This window comes from Macaca fascicularis, chromosome 9 (assembly GCF_037993035.2).
Source record: "Macaca fascicularis isolate 582-1 chromosome 9, T2T-MFA8v1.1".
Classification (NCBI taxonomy): Eukaryota; Metazoa; Chordata; class Mammalia; order Primates; family Cercopithecidae; genus Macaca; species Macaca fascicularis.
This window is the reverse complement of record NC_088383.1, coordinates 78,461,699-78,481,188: the sequence shown is the minus strand read 5'-3', so window position 1 is coordinate 78,481,188 and position 19,490 is coordinate 78,461,699. Positions and strand designations below refer to the sequence as shown.

At 39.7% G+C, this 19,490-nt stretch overlaps 1 protein-coding gene across 1 annotated transcript in view; it reads left to right on the top strand.

The window, feature by feature from the left end:
- Positions 1-3,893: 3,893 nt before the first annotated feature.
- MYPN (myopalladin) overlaps positions 3,894-19,490 on the top strand; it is a 124,932-nt gene continuing 109,335 nt past the window's right edge. Inside the window, exons 1-2 of the mRNA XM_065521037.2 lie at positions 3,894-3,989; positions 8,797-8,970. Coding sequence (XP_065377109.1) covers positions 8,933-8,970 — 38 coding nt within the window. The 5' untranslated portion in view covers positions 3,894-3,989; positions 8,797-8,932. The remainder of the gene's footprint in view (positions 3,990-8,796; positions 8,971-19,490) is intronic.

Here is a 19,490-nt window from a genome sequence, read left to right as displayed (position 1 = left end):
TCAGTGTAAAATCTGATAGCCTGACAGCACAGTTAAGCAGTAGTGACTAGGAAGGACAGAGTGTTCCTAGAAGACAAATTATAGTTGCCACCTCCACACTGCCTAAATAGAGTTTAACCATATTGAAATGACAGAAATATTTGCCCAAGAAAAATGCCATGCAATTCAAGCTGCTGTTTTACCTATTTTTTTTTAAGCCAAACAAAAATTACTCTTTGTAAACATAGGATCTTAAGAAGTGAATTGAAGTGTTGTGTGCTGTTCACTTCCAACAAACAACTTCATCTATTCAATCTTTAAAAGGAAGCATTATCCAGCAAGCTAACTTCCAAAGAGCAGCTTTCAAACTGCTCCCATTCACAAGCTCTGGTAGTGTTGACAATAAAATAGAAACCCTGAGGAATGGTTAATGTCAGAATTGTACTTAATGTTGAAACATCTTTGTTTATTTTTAAAGGACTGTATAATCAGAGAATATAATTATGTATTGAATTAATCTATGATAAGGGTGAAATATCTTGTCATCCTTCTCTAAGTCAGTTACAAACAGACTAGAGAAGATTTTTTTTTTTTAAGTGTAAAACTATTCAGTTTTAAATTTGCTTAGTATGGGGAACTCCAATTTAAAAAAAAATTAGGCTGGGCACGGTGGCTCATGCCTGTAATTCCAGCACTTTGGGAGGCTGAGGTGGGTGGATTGCTTGAGGTCAGAAGTTTGAGACCATCCCGGCCTACATGGTGAAACCTCGTCTCTACTTTAAAAATACAAAAAAATTAGCTGGGCTAATTAGCTGTGGTGGTGGGCGCCTGTAATCTCAGCTAATCGGGAGGCTGAGGCAGGAGTATTGCTCCAACTCGGGAGGCTTAGGCAGGAGTATTGCTCCAACCCAGGAGGCAGAGGTTGTAGTGAGCCGAAATTGCACCACTGCCCTCCAACCTGGGTGACAGAGTGAGACCCTGTCTCAAAAAAAAAAAAAAAGAAAAGAAAAAAATTAAAATAGCTTTTATTTAAAATAGTAGTGCTTATTGTTAATAATTAATAATTAAAATAATTCAGTAAAGAAGTAAAGAACTATCAGAAAAATTACCCAAGATACATACTGCTAATACTATACTGAACACCATTCTGATTTTTTTTTTTTTCGAGAAGGAGTCTTTCTCTGTCACCCAGGCTGGAGTGCAGTGGTGCGATCCCAGCTTACTACAACCTCTGCCTCCCAGTTCAAGAGATTTTCCTGCCTCAGCCTCCTCAGTAACTGGGACTACAGGTGCCCACCACCACCCCTGGCTAATTTTTGTATTTTTAGTAGAGACGGGGTTTCACCATTTTGGCCAGGCTGGTCTCGAACTCCTGACCTTGTGATCTGCCTGCCTTGGCCTCCCAAAGTGCTGGGATTACAGGCATGAACCACTATGCCCAGCCCTGATATTTTTCTTTACTTCAAAGCATATTGTACACATGTAGAAGTCAATGAAAGTTTGTTCAATGGATGTTGGAGTTTTGTAACCTATTTTTACTCATCAAGGTACTAAGTACCTCTTTCTAAGTATTGGAGGGCTTAGTTATATTCATATGGAAGACATGCCAGACCATGAACCTACAGGGGCAGTTAACCACAAACAGAAATAAATAATGGATATGTTCAGTCTTATTCTATCCAAGTTGAATACAAATCTTAAGTTGAATGTATTCTGGCATATCTTGTTGTGTTAATAATCATCACCTGTGCTTTGAATGCCTAGAATGGCTTCTCCAGGTTGTTCAACTCCTCTGACTCCAAAGAAGAGCAAAACGCTCAGGGGGATAGAAAGGAGAATGTTGAGATGCTGCACAGAGTTTTCATATTGTTGACTATACTTTCATACTTATATCATTTAAGTTGATAAGCAGCATGTTTGCTTATGCAAATAACATTTAAAGATATCATTCCTTTGCTTTCTGGCAGTAATTATTTCAATCTTTATTCCTCCTACCATGGCCTCAGTTCAGGCTATCATCTCTTCCAGCCTGGACATTTTCCCCTGGTCTGTGGACTACCTATAGTCTTGGCCCTTTGGTCTAAACACACAGCCACTGGGTGATCTTTCTCAAATGCAGATTTGATCATACCTCCTCAAAACATTTATAATTTAGGCATTCAGAGTTCTTCATAATTAAGCCTTTGCCCTCCTCTGCAACCTCATTCCTGTCACATTCCTCAAATCACACCTCATCTTTGTTTTATGAGGTATGAAATATGCTCTCTCACATCTTCCTAAATTTTCATGTTGCTCCTAACCTAGCAAGTTTCTCATTTTTCAATACTCAGCTTAGGCAGTACTTTCTTAATGAAGACTTGCCCTATCCGTGACAGTTAACACCCTCCTCTCTGGTGCCATCCTCTGCTACAGAGCTTGCCACACTTCAACATAATCAATTTTTTGTCTTCTCCCTCACTAGACTGCTAGCTGAAGGTCAGGAACTTGGAACTTTTTACCCTTGTATCCACAGGAATGAATGAATACAACTTGTTTAATATACTCAGAAGCTGTAGTTATCAAGTATTTATTTTTGACTAATAAATATAATAAATTGTTAGACTTATTTATTTATTTATTTATTTATTTATTTATTTATTTATTTTGAGACAGAGTCTTACTCTGTTGCCCAGGCTGGAATGCAGTGGTGTGATCACGGCTCACTGCTAACTCTGCCTCCAGGGTTTAAGCAATTCTCTTGCCTCAGCCTCCCGAGCTGGGATTACAGGCCCCCCACCCCCACGCCTAGCTAATTTTTGTATTTTCAGTAGAGATGAGGTTTCACCGTGCTGGGCAGGCTGGTCTCAAACTCCTGGCCTCAAGTAATCCACCAACCTTGGTTCAGAAAATTTTATTTAGTACATAAAATCTTTCAAAATAATGTCTGTAAGGAAAAAGGATCATTCCAGGCTGGAATCGATGATAGCCTGAACTGAGGCCATGGTAGGAAGGATGAAGATAGAAATAATTACTGCCAAAAAGCAAAGGAATTATATATTTATATGTTATTTGCATAAGCAAACACGCTGCTTATCAAGAAGTCCTCAATGGAAAAGACTTAGTATATATATAGTAAATATCCATTAAATATTCGTCAATTGAGCAATCCTTCTTTGTTTAGATTGTTATCTTTCTAAGGAAGGGACTCGTGGTATACTTTTATTTATTGTTTCCAGTGCGTAATAGAATACTATGTCCATAAAATCATCTCAGATCTAGTTTTACTGATTAACTGAATGAGTGAATCCATTAATTATCTCTAAATCTCAACAGGAATTTATAAGACCTATGTCTTTGAATTTCTCCCTACATATTGAAATATCTGTGAGCTCTTTGGGGAAAGGGGTTCTACCTATTGATTTTTGTATTTTAAAATCTTAACAGAGAACACTGAACATAGCAGAAGTTTAATTAATCTCTGTTATTAAGATTTCATCAGTGAAATACAAGTTTGCTTTGCTCATCATTTTATCCCAGTGACCTAGGGCAAGATCTTATTAATTGTAGGAATTTAGCAAATATTCGTTAAATAAACATGATTTGGAAATCTTGCTATTGGCAGGTACAATTAAATCTAATGTGAAAAGTTTCCCTTGGGGGAAAAAATAAAGTTTCCCTTGGTGTCTTAGATTCAGGAATAAACACAGATCAGAGCATGATTCTGAAAGATGTTTTATTTTGTACTATGAAACAGCTCTACCCTACAGAGGTGGGGAGCAGGGAAAAGGGAGAGAAGCTGGAAACAAACAAGTGAGGCTCACAGGAGAAAATAGCTCCTCCAAGGGGAGCCACATGCTCTGATACCCATGGCAGCCGCATGAGGAAGCAGCCTAAAATTAGCAGGACGGGCAAACCCAGGAAGGGAAAGCCACGGCAGCTTTCCCTGCCGTCAACAAGTGAGGTGAGGGGCTGGGAGTCTCGGCTGGAACTATCCAATGTAGCCTTTGGAGCTCCACTGCTATTTGTGCCAGGTAAGGTCCTCCCTCAAAACTCATCTTGGGAGGTAAAGCAAGATATTTCTTAAGGGGATGTCCAGATAATTGAAATATTTAATACTGTCCAGTAAAAAGGTGCCTCCAGGAATCTAGTGATTAAGAGAGCAATAGATTAAGAACATTCTTCTATTCATCCTTACTCAGGGTATTCATCTGAACCACTCACTCTCACCTTACTGAATTGGGGCTCTCTGGGGTGTGTAGTTGCTGCTTCTTTCAAGTGTTAGAGTAAAAAGGGGAGGGTGTCCTAGAAAATCTTTAAAGCCATGTGGGAAAAGGAATGATGAAAGGGCATTGCCAAGCAATGTAAAGAAACTGCAGAGCCAGAAAGGAAAGATCAGAGATAATACAAATAGGACTCAGTGGGCAACAGTGTGCTTTCTTCATGAATGAAGTGCAGAGCAATTGAGCTGATTGAGGACAGTCAACAGAATCCTGGAGGGGACCAGAATATTCTGTATTATTGTTTCATAAAGAACTGGCTCAGTGATTGATTTTTGCATTGCACATGAATAGCTCCCAGTCAGGGTACTGATCTATCACTCTCCATCATTTCTATAAGTTTCTGTCTCCCATACTAGAATTCATTTTAATAATATATTACCAATTGCTTTTTAAAGTTACAGCTCCTCATTAATGGTAAAACCTTCCAGTGCTATCAACAGTTTCTCACAGGGTTAATCTGAAGGAGTTGTGCAAGTGAATAGCAGAAGTTCAGAACTTAAAAAAATTTTTTTATTGAGATATAATTAATACATCATACAATTCACCTGTTTAAAGTGTGTAAGTCAATGGATTTTAGAAAATTTACAGAGTTGTGCAACCATTGCCACAAACAATTTTAGAACATTTGTATCACCCCCCTCACATCCAATAGCAGTAACTCCTCTTTTCCTCCAACATCCTCCCGCTCACAGCCCCAGGAAACCATTAATCTACTTTCTGTTTCTATAGACTTACCTATTCTGGATATTTCACATCAACAAAATCATACAATGTGTAGTCTTTTGTGAGTTTGTTTGTTTTTTTGTTTACTTTTTTGAACCAGAGTCTCACTCTGTTACCCAGGATGGAGTACAGTGGTTCTAGCTTAGCTCACTGCAAACTCTGCCTCCTGGGTTTAAGTGATTCTCATGCCTTAGCCTCCCAAGTAGCTGGGATTACAGGCATGTGCCACAATGCCCAGCTAATTTTTGTATTTTTATTAGAGACAGGGTTTTGCCATGTTGGCCAGGTTGGTCTTGAACTCCTGGCCTCAAGTAATCCACCTACCTTGGCCTCCCAAAGTGCTGGGACTAGAGGTGTGAGCCACTTAGCCTGGCCTGTTTTTTGTTTGTTTGTTTTTAAGAGAATGCTTAAATATGTGAGAAGAGAGAAAAGAAGGCTCTTTTGTTGTTGAAGTATCAACTGTTGATTCACCTTAAAGAGGATCTGTAATTGTCTCCAGTCTCTGTTTTCAGTGAATATTTATAACCCATTACCCTAAGATTTTCCAGTTATAGTGATACTTCAGTATTATATATAATTAAATGATTAATAAATGCTTTACAGTAATGATATTTTCACTTAACGATCATCTCGGATATGATCTGCTGGAATGAAGTATATCCATTTAGGATATCATTGGAGAACTTATATGGGACACAGCCTAAGGTTTTAGTAAATAATAAATGAAGTATGATGTAGTGTGTCTAGAACAGCGTCTTGCAGGTATTAGGTTATTAGTAAATAGGCATATTTTCCTCCATCCTACTTTCAGTGTTAGACGCCTACTTGTGTTATAAAACCTACAGAGCAGATTTGAAAAAAATCTTAACCTAGCAGAGCGCTTTGAACATAGTACTCAATGAACACTTTTTTTTTTTTTTTTGAGACAAAGTCTCACTCTGTCACCCAGGTTGGAGTGCAGTGGCGCAATCTTGGCTCACTGCAACTGCTGCCTTCTGGGTTCAAGCAATTCTCCTGCCTCAACCTCCCAGGTAGCTGGGATTACAGGTGCCCGCCACCGTACCTGGCTAGTTTTTTTGTATTTTTAGTAGAGATGGGGTTTCGCCATGTTGGTCAGGCTGGTTTTGAACTCCTGACCTCAAGTGATCCACCCACCTTGGCCTCCCAAAGTGCTAGGATAACAGGCATGAGCCACTGCGCCCGGCCTCAATGAGCACTTATTAAAAGAGGGAAGGTAGATATATAGTCATGAATATCTCCAATATAGAGCTGTGACATTCTTTCATAAGGGCTGGGGAAAATAGTTTCATATCCCGGACTAGGAGGCATCAATTATAATTTCAAGTTTGAACTATCAATTGTAATCTTAGATAACCTACTTACTTTCTCTGATCTTTAATTTATCTACATCTCCAGACTAGGAATGATAACACTGGATTATAGCTAAAATGTTATACCCATTGTCCATACTGTAAAACTCCATTATGTCTCCAAGACATACCTGCCCTGTGTTTATTTCATGCTAAAGGTGACACATTGAATTATAGGATTGCTTCTTAGGGAAGTCCAGTTGGTTGACTGTCGTAAGACCTTGTAGCTTGTAATTACATTGATGAAATTACCAGGCTTCATTGTCTGGTAATTTTTCAAACTCAGAAACTTAATACCTATTTTTTCCCAAAATTCTTAGAGTGATCCAGTCCCTTAGCAAAGTACTCGCATTAACCAAATTCCTAAGAGAGTACTATATCAGCCAGAATTCTGATTTGTTAATTTACTATGAGAAAAATGGTTTTAAAGCAAACCAAATAGCATGTTATAAGTCAGCTTTTCTTTTCTTTATGAGGAAACTTGTTTTTTAAAAAACTAAATTGAAATTAGAACGCTGCTGGGTAGGCATGGACTGGAAAAAGGCAGGTAATTGATTATGGCATCTTTTGAGCTTTGGCCTGGGCTCCCAGCTTCACCATCAGGAGCAGATAGGGCTCTCTTGGGTGGACAGTGCTGATTCCTTATTCTCTGATTTTTCTTTCCTACCAGTCATTCTATTACCTCTTAAGATATAGATATATGCATATTTACATTTAAAGACATATATACAAGTGCACCTACATACATAGGTACCATCAACTAGACTACAGCCCCCCCCCCTTTTTTTTTTTTAGACAGGTCTTGCCCTGTTGCCCAGGCTGGAGTGTGGTGGTGCAATCTCAGCTCACTGCAACCTCCACCTCCCAAGCTCAGGTGATCCTCCCACCTCAGCCTCTCGAGTAGCTAGGACTACAGGTGCCTGCCACTATGCTGGGCTGATTTTTGTATTTTAGGTAGAGATGGGGTTTCACCATGTTAACCAGGCTGGTCTTGAACTCCGGGGCTCAAGTGATCTGCCCCCGCTTAGCCTCCCAAAGTGCTGGGATTATAGGCATGAGAAACCACGCCCAGCCTAGACTACAGCCCAAATTTGCTCTTGTTTTTTGTTTTTTGTTTTTTCCTTCTTTTGATGTCCTTGAGGCATTCTCTTTTTTTTGATGTGGAGGAAGAGTTTTACTATTTTGTTCTCTTTATAAAAATAAACACTTTTATTAGAAGTTGTTTTTTTTTTTTTAAGTGCAGCCCCCCCAAAAAAAATTACAAGAGAAAAATCACCCGTAATTCTACTCCCCGGCTATAACTAACATTTAAAAATATTGTAATCCAGGTTGGGTTCTTTGGCTAGCACTTGTAATCCCAGTGCTTTGGGAGGCCAAGGCGACTGGTTTGCTTGACCCCAGGAGTTTGAGGGTGCAGCGAGCTATGATTGTGTCACTGCTCTCCAGTCTGGGCAACAGAGCACAACTCTGTCTCTTAAAAAAAAAAGAAAAGAGTATTTTACTCCAGAATTTAAAAAAATAAAGTGGAGTCATATTATAAATAATTGTTTTGATAACCGGTGAAAAAAATTTTACATGTCATCTTTCCATGTTAAGAAATGTATCTTGTTGGCCGGGTGCAGTGGTTCACATCTGTAGTCCCAGCACTTTGGGAGGCCAGCCAAGATGGGTGGATCATCTGAGGCCAGGAGTTTGAGACCAGCCTGGCCAACATGGTGAAACCCTGTCTCTACTAAAAATACAAAAATTAGCCGGGCATGGTGGCAGGCGCCTGTAATCCCAGCTACTCAGGAGGCTGAGGCAGGAGAATCGCTTGAACCCGGGAGGTGGAGGTTGCAGCGAGCCATTGCACTCTAGCCTGGGGGACAAGAGTGAGACTTCGTCTCAAAAAAAAAGAAACGTATGTTGTTTCCAGTTTTTTTGCTGTTACAAGCAGTTCTTGATGAACATCCTTATAAATATAGGAAAGCTAGTTGTTCTTAAGACACGTCAAATTACATGCATTATTCATAATATGTTGATTTTCTAGTTAAAATTTCAGAGTGTAGGAGTGCTCTATGATGCTTCCATGTGTTATCTATAAAATCAAATTATTTCATAATTATGTCACTTTATTTTATGTGTCATGTTTAAGCTTTCAATCCTTTATATATTATTTCATTCTTATACTCATTGTAAATTTCCTGAAGTAAGCAAAACAGTTTCCTCACTTTTCTGTAACTGAAAAGGTGTGGTAACTGAAGCACGTAGAATGATTTACCCAAGGCTGTATAGCTAGTGAGAGATACAGCTGGGGCTAGAACCTGCTTGTTTTCTTGGATCAGTGGTTTTCAACTTGTGAGCAAGACCCCTGGAGGGCCATGAATTAACTGTAATGGGCCCACAAATCCATGTGTACATCAAAGATTATCTAAAAACAGATAAGTTTTTTTATTTTTTTATTTTTTATTTTTATTTTTTTGTAGAGATGAAGTCTCACCATATTGCCCAGGCTGGTCTCACATGAACCCTTGAGCTCAAGTGATCCTCCTGCCTTGGCCTCCCAAAGCGGTGGAATTTTAGGTGTGAGCCACCAGGTCCAGCTGTCTACAACATTTTTACATGTTGGAAAAAGGAGGCCTCATCCCAACCTTGAAAAGGTTAGAAACCAGTGCTTTTGACCTTGCTAAGTTTCATTATATTTGCTCTCAAGTATTCTAAAATGGCTTAAAACTCCTGATAAAACCATGGCTCTAAAAATGTAGCTGTTATCAGAAAGGGGTCCCGATTCAGACCCCAAGAGAGTGTTCTTGGATCAAGAAAGAATTCAGGGCAAGTCCATAGAGTAAAGCGAAAGCAAGCTTATTAACAAAGTAAGAGAATATGCCAGGCGCGGTGGCTCGGGCCTGTAATCCCAGCACTTTGGGAGACCGAGGCAGGGGGATCACGAGGTCAGAAGATCGAGACCATGCTGGCTAACACAGTGAAACCCGTCTCTACCAAAAAAAAAAACAAAAAACAAAACCTTAGCCGGGCGTGGTGGCGGGCGCGCCTGTAGTCCCAGCTACTCTGGAGGTTGAGGCAAGAGAATGGCGTGAACCCGAGAGGCGGAGCTTGCAGTGAGCCGAGATCGCAGTAACCTGGGAAGCGGAGCTTGCAGTGAGCCGAGATGGCGCCACTGCACTCCAGCCTGGGCGACAGAGCGAGACTCCGTCTCAAAAAAGAAAAAAGGAAAGTAAAAGAATAAAAGAAGGGCTACTCCGTAAGCAGAACTGAGTATACATAGACTGAGTATAATATTGTTGCTTCTTGATTATATGCTAAACAAGGGGTAGATTATTCTTGAGTTTTCCGGGAAAGGGGTAGATATTTCCCAGAACTGAGGGTCCCTCCACTTTTTAGACTACATAGGGAAACTTCCTATCATTGCCATGGCATTTGAAAACTGTCACAGTAGTGGTGAGTGGGAGTGTCTTTTAGCATGCTAATATACTATAATTAGCGTATAATGAGAAGTGAGGACAACCAAAGGTCACTTTCATCACCATCTTGGATTTGCTGGATTTTGGCTGGCTTCTTGACCGTATCCTGTTTTATCAGCAGGGTCTTTATGATCTATAGCTTGTGAAACCAATCCTGCCAACCTTCTATCTCATTCTGTGACTAAGAATGCCTAATCTGCTGGGAATGCGGCCCAGTAGGTCTCAGCCTTTTTTTTTTTTTGAGACAGAGTTTTGCTCTTGTTGCCCGGGCTGGAGTGCAATGGCACTATCTCGGCTCACTGCAACCTCCGCCTCCCAGGTTTAACGATTCTCCTGTCTCAGCCTTCTGAGTAGCTGGCACTACAGGTGCCCGCCGCCACGCCCAACTAATTTTTGTATTTTTAGTAGAGACGGGTTTCACTGTTGGCCAGGCTGGTCTTCAACTCCTGACCTCAGGTGATCCATCCACCTCGGCCTCCCAAAGTGCTGGGATTACAAGCGTGAGCCACCGCATCTGGCCTTGGTCTCAGACTTGTTTTACCCAGCCCCTATTCGAGATGGAAGTCACCCTGGTTCAAACCCCTCTGACATAGTTAGCAGTGTTTTATCACAAATAAAATTTCCTTCGTGATATGTAAATTAGGCTTGTCTGAAATAATGTTACTGGGTCTTATACTTAAAGTTTAGCATTTTCAAAGAAAACAAAAAATAGGTGGCTGTGACTATGTAAAATATAAGGCATAGGGTCTGGACACGGTGACTCAGGCCTGTAATCCCAGCACTTTGGGAGGCCGAGGTGGGCGGATCACTTGAGGTCAGGAGTTTGAGACCAGTCTGGCCAACATGGTGAACCCCTGTCTCTACTAAAATTACAATAAGTAGCTGGGCATGGTGGTGGGTGCTGTAATCCCAGCTACTAGGGAGGCTGAGGCCTGAGAATCACTTGAACCTGGGAGAGGGAGGTTGCAGTGAGCCAAGATTGCACTACTGCACTCCAGGCTGGGCTACAGAGGGAGACTTTTTAAAAACAAAGAGGAAGATATAAGGCACGAGGTCAGGCGCAGTTTGGGAAGCTGTGGTGGGTGGATTGCTTGAGCTCAGGAGTTCCAGACCAGCCTTGGCAACATGGTAAAACCCCTTCTCTACAAAAAATTCAAAAAGTACCTGGGTGTGGGTGTGGCGTCACACATCTGTGGTCCCAGCTACTCGGGAGGCTGAGGTGGGAAGATTGCTTGAGTCTGGGAGGTCGAGGCTGTAGTGAGAAGAGATCGCTCTACTACACTCCAGCTTGGGTGACAGAGTCAGTCCCTGTCTCAAAAAAAAAAAAAAGTATAAGGCATGAAAGGCAGTACATATGAATAACTCTTTTTTTGCCGTAATTTGCAGAAGCATCCTGTGCACTGTGGCAAGGTGGGAGAGCCTCTCACAAATCACACTGCAGACCAGAGTCTTCCTGCCTCCCATCTGAAGTACCAGCCATTTACAACTCAACAAACTGAGTACCTAGAACCAGCCTAATGTGGATCCTCCCGGCAGAACTCTGTTACAGAGTCTCACTTCAGAGACTAATTGGAAGTGAATAATTTAAAGAATCTTCCCCTAAGTTTTCTTTAAAGACAAAACATTTTTGAATGTTCATAAGCATAGGTTATGTGGAACTAAGGGTAGCAAAACAAAGTTCTAGGGACAGAAAGGAGAATGGTGGTTGCCAGCAGTTGGGGGAAGAGGGGAATAAAGGGAGTTATTGTTTAATGGATACGGAGGTTTAATTTTGCAAGATGAAAAAGATTCTGGAGATGGGTGGTGATGATGGCTATACAACAGTGTGAGTGTACTCAATGTCACAGAACTGAAACCTTCAAAATGGTTAAAATGGTAAATTGTATGTTATGCATATTTTACCACAATTCAGAATGGAAAAAAAATTGTTATCTGGAGATCAGATTTCCAAATAAATTTTTTATTAGGCCTTTTACTCACAAAATTGAAATAGAACAGAATTATGCTAAGACAGTTCATTATTAGGTGTGAATTTGATTCAGAGATTGGTAAAAGATAATATATACAAATCAACTGATATTTCTAATAACTCCTAAATCATGTCATCCTATTTATGGGGACAAGATTCACCAAAACCTGAAAATATGTAAGATAAACACTGGTCTGGGCAAATGATAACTCTTAATACTCCAGTATTGACTTGCCGTGTAACTCTAAGTCAATTGTTCTTTCTGTATGTCAGTTTTCTCACATGTAAAACATGAGTATTAAAGCAGATCTGACTTTGGGAGGCTGAGGTGGGCAGATCACAAGGTCAGGAGTTCGAGCCTGACCAATATGGTGAAGCCCCGTCTCTACTAAAAATACAAAAATTAGCCGGGTGTGGTGGCAGCCACCTGTAGTCCCAGCTACTTGGGAGGTTGAGGCAGGAAAATCGCTTGAACCCGAGAGGCGAAGGTTGCAGTGAGCCAAGATCACGCCACTGCCCTCCAGCCTGGGCAACAGAGTAAGGCAAAAAAATTATTCAAGCACAGTGTTATTAATAATATTTGGGCATTTTAATATAATAGGATTTAAAACATCACTGTTCCTTTGTATTTGACATCTGTCCCAGTTCATCATCATTATCCTTAGGAGCATTTATTTAGAAGAACTGAGTCTGCTTTGTCTTATTCTACATGAGAGTATTTATATGCATTCAGTGGTAGTCTATCAGACAATTCACGATCATAGAAAGGTTAGGATATTCCTCACTTTCCTAGATTTCTCTCTTCTAAATCACTTAACCTTAACAATACTTTGGTTAGTCTATGTTGAATACCAAGCTTATGCTGACATCCTTTTTAGATCAGATAATATAAGATATATACCAATACCCTCAATTATTATTTTCCCATCACAAAGCACATAGCATAAACTGGATATATGGCTCTGATATTTGTCTCTGCTCTACTTATTTGGCTAAAGAAGGATTGTTTGATACCTGGTTGTCAGATCAAATTATAATTTAAATCCTTTAGCTATGTTTAGCTCCTTGGCAGTAGGTGAGTCGAGAACATAGAATTCAGAAGTATATGGTTCAGGAGCATGGTAACTAGATATGAAGCATTTTACCTCTATGTTACTGGTGTGAATCTGAACTTGATTACTATTTGTGCTCTATACAAGATGTAAGTGATCTGATTTGCATCTCTAATGAAGCACCCCATGTTACAAAACTCATCACCCTTGGCACTAATTAGCATTCTTGTTGTCGGCCTCAGGATAGACGCCAAGGACTGAATCAGTCTGGAAACCTGAACTACTGCTGTGTCTGACTCATCAGTCTAGGTGGCCCATTCAGCCTTTGGCCTTTCATTAGAGTTTACAGCTCAGTGCAGCTGGGTGTGCTCCACTCTTTGTGACTTCACAAAGTGAACTAAAAGATGTTTATTTAAAATAAATATATTTTTATAATAGTAATGATAATAGTGGTGGTTAACATTTATTGACCACTTGCTAGGAGCCAGGCATTGTTCTAAAAGTATTAACTCACTTAAGTCTCACAGCATTCCTATGATATTTTCCTCTTTTACAGAGGAGGCACAAAGAGATTAAATAACTTGCCTAATGTTTCTCACATAATAAGTGGCAGAGTTGGAATACAGCTCTAAATACTAAATGAGTCTCTCCGTAATTATAGCATTTATTTGATTATTTCTTTTATCATCTTACTATATAACTGATTAAAAAAAAAAAAATCCGTGTCCAAACCAAATGGGGCATATATCAATTTCCCAATTTTAAAACTGTTCATCTTTCAGTACTAGTTTTTAATTATTATTTGTTTTCAAAAGAGGTTATGTCCCTTTCTTAAACTTAATTCATGTGCATCATTATTCTGAACTTAAGGTCCTTAAATATCTCAATTTTAGGCTGGGCGTGGTGGCTCATGCCTGTAATCCTAGCACTTTGGGAGGCCAAGATGGGTGGATTGTCTGAGCTCAGGAATTCCAGACTAGCCAGGGCAACATGGTGAAACCCTGTCTCTACTAAAAATACAAAAATTAGCTGGGCGTGGTGGCATGCACCTGTAATCCCAGCTACTTGGGAGGCTGAAGTGGGAGAATCTCTTGAACCTGGGAGGCGAAGATTGCAGTGAGCTGAGATTGTGCCTCTACACTCCAGCCTGGGCAACAGAGCAAGACTCTGTCTCCAAAAAAAAAAAAGATCTCAATTTTACTATGGCTTTTATGCTTATCTATTTTTTTTATTATTTAAGTTAAACATTACCTGATTGTGGCACTTGGAAACGTTCTCTGCCCTTCACTTTCTAAATTAATAGATTTAGAATCTAAATTACTTTGAGAGGTAAAATAAAATAAATCTCTATCAAACACTTCATTCCAATACATAGTTCACATGATTGGGGAACGAATGACAAACAGGCAGTCCAGCTACTTCTTTTTATTAATGTAGTAATTAGATTATTTTCACCACTATTCATGCAAAATTGGAAAGCATATAAGAAATTTTTTGGCCGGGCACGGTGACTCACACCTGTAATCCCAGCACTTTGGGAGGCCGAGGCGGGCGGATCACGAGGTCAGGAGTTTGAGGCCAGCCTGGGCAACACGGCAAAACCCCGTCTCTTTAAAAACACAAAAATTAGCCGGGTGTGGTGGCAGGTGCCTGTAATCCCAGCTACTCAGGAGGCTGAGGCAGGAGAATCGCTTGAACCCAGGAGGCAGAGGTTGCAGTGAGCTGAGATCATGCCATTGCACTCCAGCCTGGGAGACAAGAGCAAGACTCCATCTCAAAATAAAAAAAATTTTTTTTGAAAATCTAGGTCTTTATTTTATGAGATTTCTCGTAGTATCCAGGGAAGAAGTTTTTAATACACTAAGTGACCTTTAAAATAAAGTTCATGAAGCAATTAGATATGTTTCAATGAATACATAAATTAATCTGGTTCTCACAGTTTTCTTAAGACTTAGTAAAATAATATTGGTAGTAATTACTGTTTAGAGACATAAAATAATCTATAACCACCTTTTAATGTTTCTTTTTGTTGCCTTGTATACCCAGTTACTCAAAGCTGTTGTAAGTCTCACTTGGCACACATCTATTGCTCCAGTTTTGCTAAGAGATAAAATTTGGGATGCCTCCCAAAATAACCCTCATTAGACTAAATTAATAATGTCAACTTGAAAATCTGGGTTTTACTGCTGGCTTACATGGACATACAGCATGGCCTTTCTAGTGCTTAACTTTCCTATATACAAAATAATCATAACGAAGACCAATTTCAAGGGCAGAAGTGTTGTTTTGTTGTTGTTGTTGTTTTTATTGGCATGTAATAACCAATATGTGATTGTAGATAACTTCAGATGTCTACTTAAAAAATAGTAACTACAGGCCAGGCGCGGTGGCTCAAGCCTGTAATCCCAGCACTTTGGGAGGCCGAGACAGGCGGATCACGAGGTCAGGAGATCGAGACCATCCTGGCTAACACGGTGAAACCTCGTCTCTATTAAGAAATACAAAAAACTAGCCGGGCGAGGCGGCGGGCGCCTGTAGTCCCAGCTACTCGGGAGGCTGAGGCTGGAGAATGGCGTGAACCCGGGAGGCGGAGCTTGCAATGAGCTGAGATCCGGCCACTGCACTCCAGCCTGGGTGACAGAGCAAGACTCCGTCTCAAAAAAAAAAAAAAAAAAAAAATAGTAACTACAGCCTGGCCAACATGGTGACACCCCATCTCTACTAAAAATACAAAAATTAGCTGGGCGTTGTGCTGCGTGCCTGTCATCCCAGCTACTCAGGAGGCTGAGACATGAGAATCACTTGAACTTGGGAGGCAGAGGTTGCAGTGAGCCAAGATCGTGCCACTGCACTCTAGCCTGGGTGACTGAGCAAGACTTTGTCTCAAAAAAAAAAACAAACAAAAAAAAAAACCTAATAATTTGCAGGTAGAAATGCACAGAGAGAATTGCTTATTATGTATTGTTGCTTCAATTCCTTTAAGCTGTTTCTTTGACTAGTGAGAGAGAGTAAATCACCTGCATTTCCAAGGACTTGGAAACACTTTGGAGGAAGTCATGAAATCAAGGTAATCCCAATATCACTGGATGTCTCCATCTTGTTACTCTGCATCTTCTGTGTTTTTTTCCAAATAGATTTCTGAATGCATTACTAATGAGTGTTCAGGCCTCTGAATTGTGGCGTGGTGTAGCAGACAAGAGCTGGGCTTCAGCGTTGTGTGGACCTTAGATGTGAATCACAGCTCTGAGTGGCTTTGTGCAATTTCTTCTCTGATCTTCAGTTTCCTTCTCTATAAAAAGAGGATAATGATATAGTATGCTTGGGACAATCTTAAAGTATGCTTCCTGAGTCTTTTTTAGATCCTTGAATTTGCAAAAACCACAGTAGCATATAATTTTTTCAGTTTCATCCTTCACAAAATAGGGACAATGACCTGTACTTCCTGGGTTGTTGTAGTAAATTAAATTATGAATTAAATATGAACAACAAGGCCGGGCGCGGTGGCTCAAGCCTGTAATCCCAGCACTTTGGGAGGCCGAGACGGGCGGATCACGAGGTCAGGAGTTCGAGACCATCCTGGCTAACACGGTGAAACCCCGTCTCTACTAAAAAATACAAAAAACTAGCCGGGCGAGGTGGCGGCGCCTGTAATCCCAGCTACTCGGGAGGCTGAGGCAGGAGAATGGCGGGAACCCGGGAGGCGGAGCTTGCAGTGAGCTGAGATCCGGCCACTGCGCTCCAGCCTGGGAGACAGAGCGAGACTCTGTCTCAAAAAAAAAAAAAAAAAAAAAAAAGATAAATATGAACAACAAAGCTTAGTTGATGTGGATGCTGGGTTGTGGTGAGCTAGGGTCACTCAGGGAGCTAAATAATTCATTCTGGCTTATCTGCCTTTCCAGAAATAAGTCCAGTTTGGAGTCAGTCACAAATAGTTGAAATCTCGATTGAAATTAGAGAATATTATGTGTGTTTTAAGGGTACTGTTTATTTCTGGGCAAACAGGAAACAGTCTGTGGCTTGAGCTGGGATCCCCAAAACCAGCATATGAGAATGAACGGAACTGCCCATCCGCGATGAGGATTAGGGTCATGAAGCACAAAACTCATTAGAAGCAGCATATAGAAGCAAGAAAGAGCCTAATCTTTACAGGGTGGAAAGGACCTTATGTAAATACCTTATGTAAAACAAAGATTGGGCAAAGGTAGTCAGAAAAAAATAGTAGTAAGCCAGTTTAGAAGGATGTAAAAGTACGAAAACACCTCTTATGAGCACCTATGGAAGAACCCTTGGGCAAGGTGGTCACTGAAAACAGCACCAAGTCTTTTTCAAAAGCAAGAGTTCCCCTATACCAATTATCTCAAGAATTATAAGCATCCATTGAGCCAAATGCACAGATAGTTCCTCAGTTTGTGACTGGTGCATGGTGAACACACAATCATTTTTAGCTCCTTTCTTCATTTGATTTAATTCTTAATAGTATTTTTGTGTTAAACAAATATCGTACCCATTAATGACAATTAAATCAGTTAATGTTGCTGAGAGTCTGGGCCATTTGATCTTTCCTGGCACATAATAAGTGTTCAGTAAATATGTGTTGATTGACTGAATAATTTAGGACAGTTTATACATCATTTTTATGGCATGCCACAGATAAATATTTATTATGTGCCTACTTTGTGTCATGCCTTGAGATTAGAACTGCATGACCCAAAAAGAAAAATTTTGTATAGCTTCAATTCTCAAAAAGTTGATCTAGTTGAGTAAATAATACATAAATATGTAAATAAAGACATGGTTTAATTCAACAATATAAGAAACACTGCAACAAGTAGTTGTTTAATTACATAAGTGGAAGTGACAGTGAACAAAGGCACAGGGTAAAGAGAAGGCAAGGAAATATTGGTGGAACATTTTGGTTGGAGATAAGTAATTGTGTAGAAGAGTGGCAGGTAAGACCAGAACGGTGGTTTGTATTTCATAAGATTGGGATGCCCACATTTCTGATTATACCAAAGCTTTTCTTATTCTTGATGAAAATTTGCTGTAGCTGCCTTCATCGGTATGTAATGTCATCCTTTGGCCCGATGGTATTTTTTAGCCTTATATTATCTTTTGTCGGATATTAAGATTACTATGCCAACTTTCTTTAGGTTCATAGTGGCTTAATTTAAGCTTTCATTCCTTTTATTTTTAACATTTTTTTCATTTTGTCTTCAATGTGTTTATTTAATATTCTTGTTCTTAACTCCAGGTTGACAGTATCTGTCTTTTAGTTGGTGGATTTAACCTATTTGTACTTATATTTACTCAAATTTTTAAAACTTACTTCTGATAGCTTATTGTATTTTTAATTTACTGAACTTCTCATTTCTTCCTTTTTGTTTTTGCTCCTGATTTCAATTGTATAGGTCAAGTTTTCTTCTGCTGGTTTAGAAGCTGTACATTTTGTTTTTATACTTGTTATCCTTAAGATACAGTCTCATGTTTATCACTATTGACTTCTTTAACTTATTAATATTTGCATTTTTCTCCTAACAGAAAAAGTACTTTATCACATTGTCATCTGCCTTTAATCTTTTGATACTGCCCAGAATTTAAATTCTGGGTTCTCGTGAATAATGAATATTACCAAAATATTTGGTTTTCATTAATTCTCTATCTCTTAAACAGCAATTATCAGGGATCTATTTCTCTATTTTTCTCTCCCGTTTTTTGTTTGTTTGGTTGGTTGGTTGGTTTTTTTTGAGACAGGGTCTCATTTTACTGCAGCCCAGGCTGGAGTGCAGTGGCACAATCAAAGCTCATTGTAGCTTCCACCTCCCGGGCTCGATCCTCCTGCCTCAGCCTCCCAGGTAGCTGGTACTACAAGCACAGACCACCACGCCCAGCTAATTATTTTTTTATTTTTTATAGAGATGGTGTTTCATCATGTTGCCCAGGCTGGTCTCAAACTCCTAGGCTCAAGTGATCCACCCACCTCAGCTTCCCAAAGTGCTGGGATTACGGCTGTGAGCCACTTCACCTGCTGTGCTTCTCTTATTATTATTACTTTCCCCCAAAATGTTTTCTCACAAAAAATGAGTCCTTGTATGGCAAACAGTTTGAGACCTATGTGAGATAGTACTTTTATTATACCTTCAAATTTGAATGACAGTTTGTCTAAAAATAATATTCTAAGTTCAAATTTCTTTTCCTTCCATCATTTAAAAATATAGCTCTATTGTTTTGCATTCAGTGTTGCTGTTGGGAAATCAAATGGCAGTCTGAGTCTTGTTCCTTTGCAGCTGAACTGCTCTTTACTTATGGAAGCTCTTGGAATATTTTCTTTGTGTTTGATTTTATTAAATTAACTACAATTAAAAAAAAGAAAATTTGCACAATATTGTCAGACCAGTGGACTTATTACAAAAGATTTATCCCCAGCTAAATTTATCCCCATTGTGATAAATTCTTGTGTTTAACTTCTCTGTAACATTGTCTTCTTACTTATCCCTTTTAATGACATTATCACCTGCATTTCAAACTAAAGCTCACTGTTTAGCCTAAAAGATGAAGGGAAAGGAGGTCTAAGATGTTTAATACCCGTGATAATTACATTGAGCCATGAATCTTTGTTTGGGCTGTTTTGATTAATTCATTCTTAGTTTGGAATGAAGAGCAATTTGGAGGTGAACAAA